This window comes from Buceros rhinoceros, unplaced genomic scaffold (assembly GCF_000710305.1).
Source record: "Buceros rhinoceros silvestris isolate BGI_N320 unplaced genomic scaffold, ASM71030v1 scaffold22821, whole genome shotgun sequence".
NCBI lineage: Eukaryota > Metazoa > Chordata > Aves > Bucerotiformes > Bucerotidae > Buceros > Buceros rhinoceros.
In genome coordinates this window covers 4,016-4,288 of record NW_010393956.1, presented here as the reverse complement: position 1 = coordinate 4,288, position 273 = coordinate 4,016, and the positions used below count along the sequence as shown (strand labels likewise).

The following is a 273-nucleotide window of genomic DNA, read 5'->3' as shown; positions in this document are numbered from 1 at the left end:
GGGCCCCCCCACTGGAGGGGCAAAGGGTGGCCAGCAACCCCTGCAGCAGGCGGAAAGGAGCGAATGCCCAGTGTGCCCAGCTGTGTTCCTCGATGACGGCGTAGCAGGAGGCCAGCACCCGGTTGATCAGGATGGTGCCCTGGGCAGTGAGCGGGGCATATGCCCCCGACTCCTCCTCCCGCAGTGAGACACTGTGCACAGCTGCCGGCAGGAGCTGCCGCCCCCCCTCGCCCAGCCCGTCGACCCGTCGGGCTGCCCGTACGTGGACGGGGA

At 70.0% G+C, this 273-nt stretch overlaps 1 protein-coding gene across 1 annotated transcript in view; it reads right to left on the bottom strand.

Annotated features, from left to right (window-relative positions):
* Positions 1 to 12: 12 nt before the first annotated feature.
* Positions 13 to 273, bottom strand: part of SHH (sonic hedgehog) — a gene marked incomplete at its 3' end in the record, with an annotated part of 4,214 nt that continues 3,953 nt past the window's right edge. Inside the window, exon 3 of the mRNA XM_010145084.1 lies at positions 13 to 252. Within this exon, the coding sequence (XP_010143386.1) occupies positions 13 to 252 (240 nt within the window). The remainder of the gene's footprint in view (positions 253 to 273) is intronic.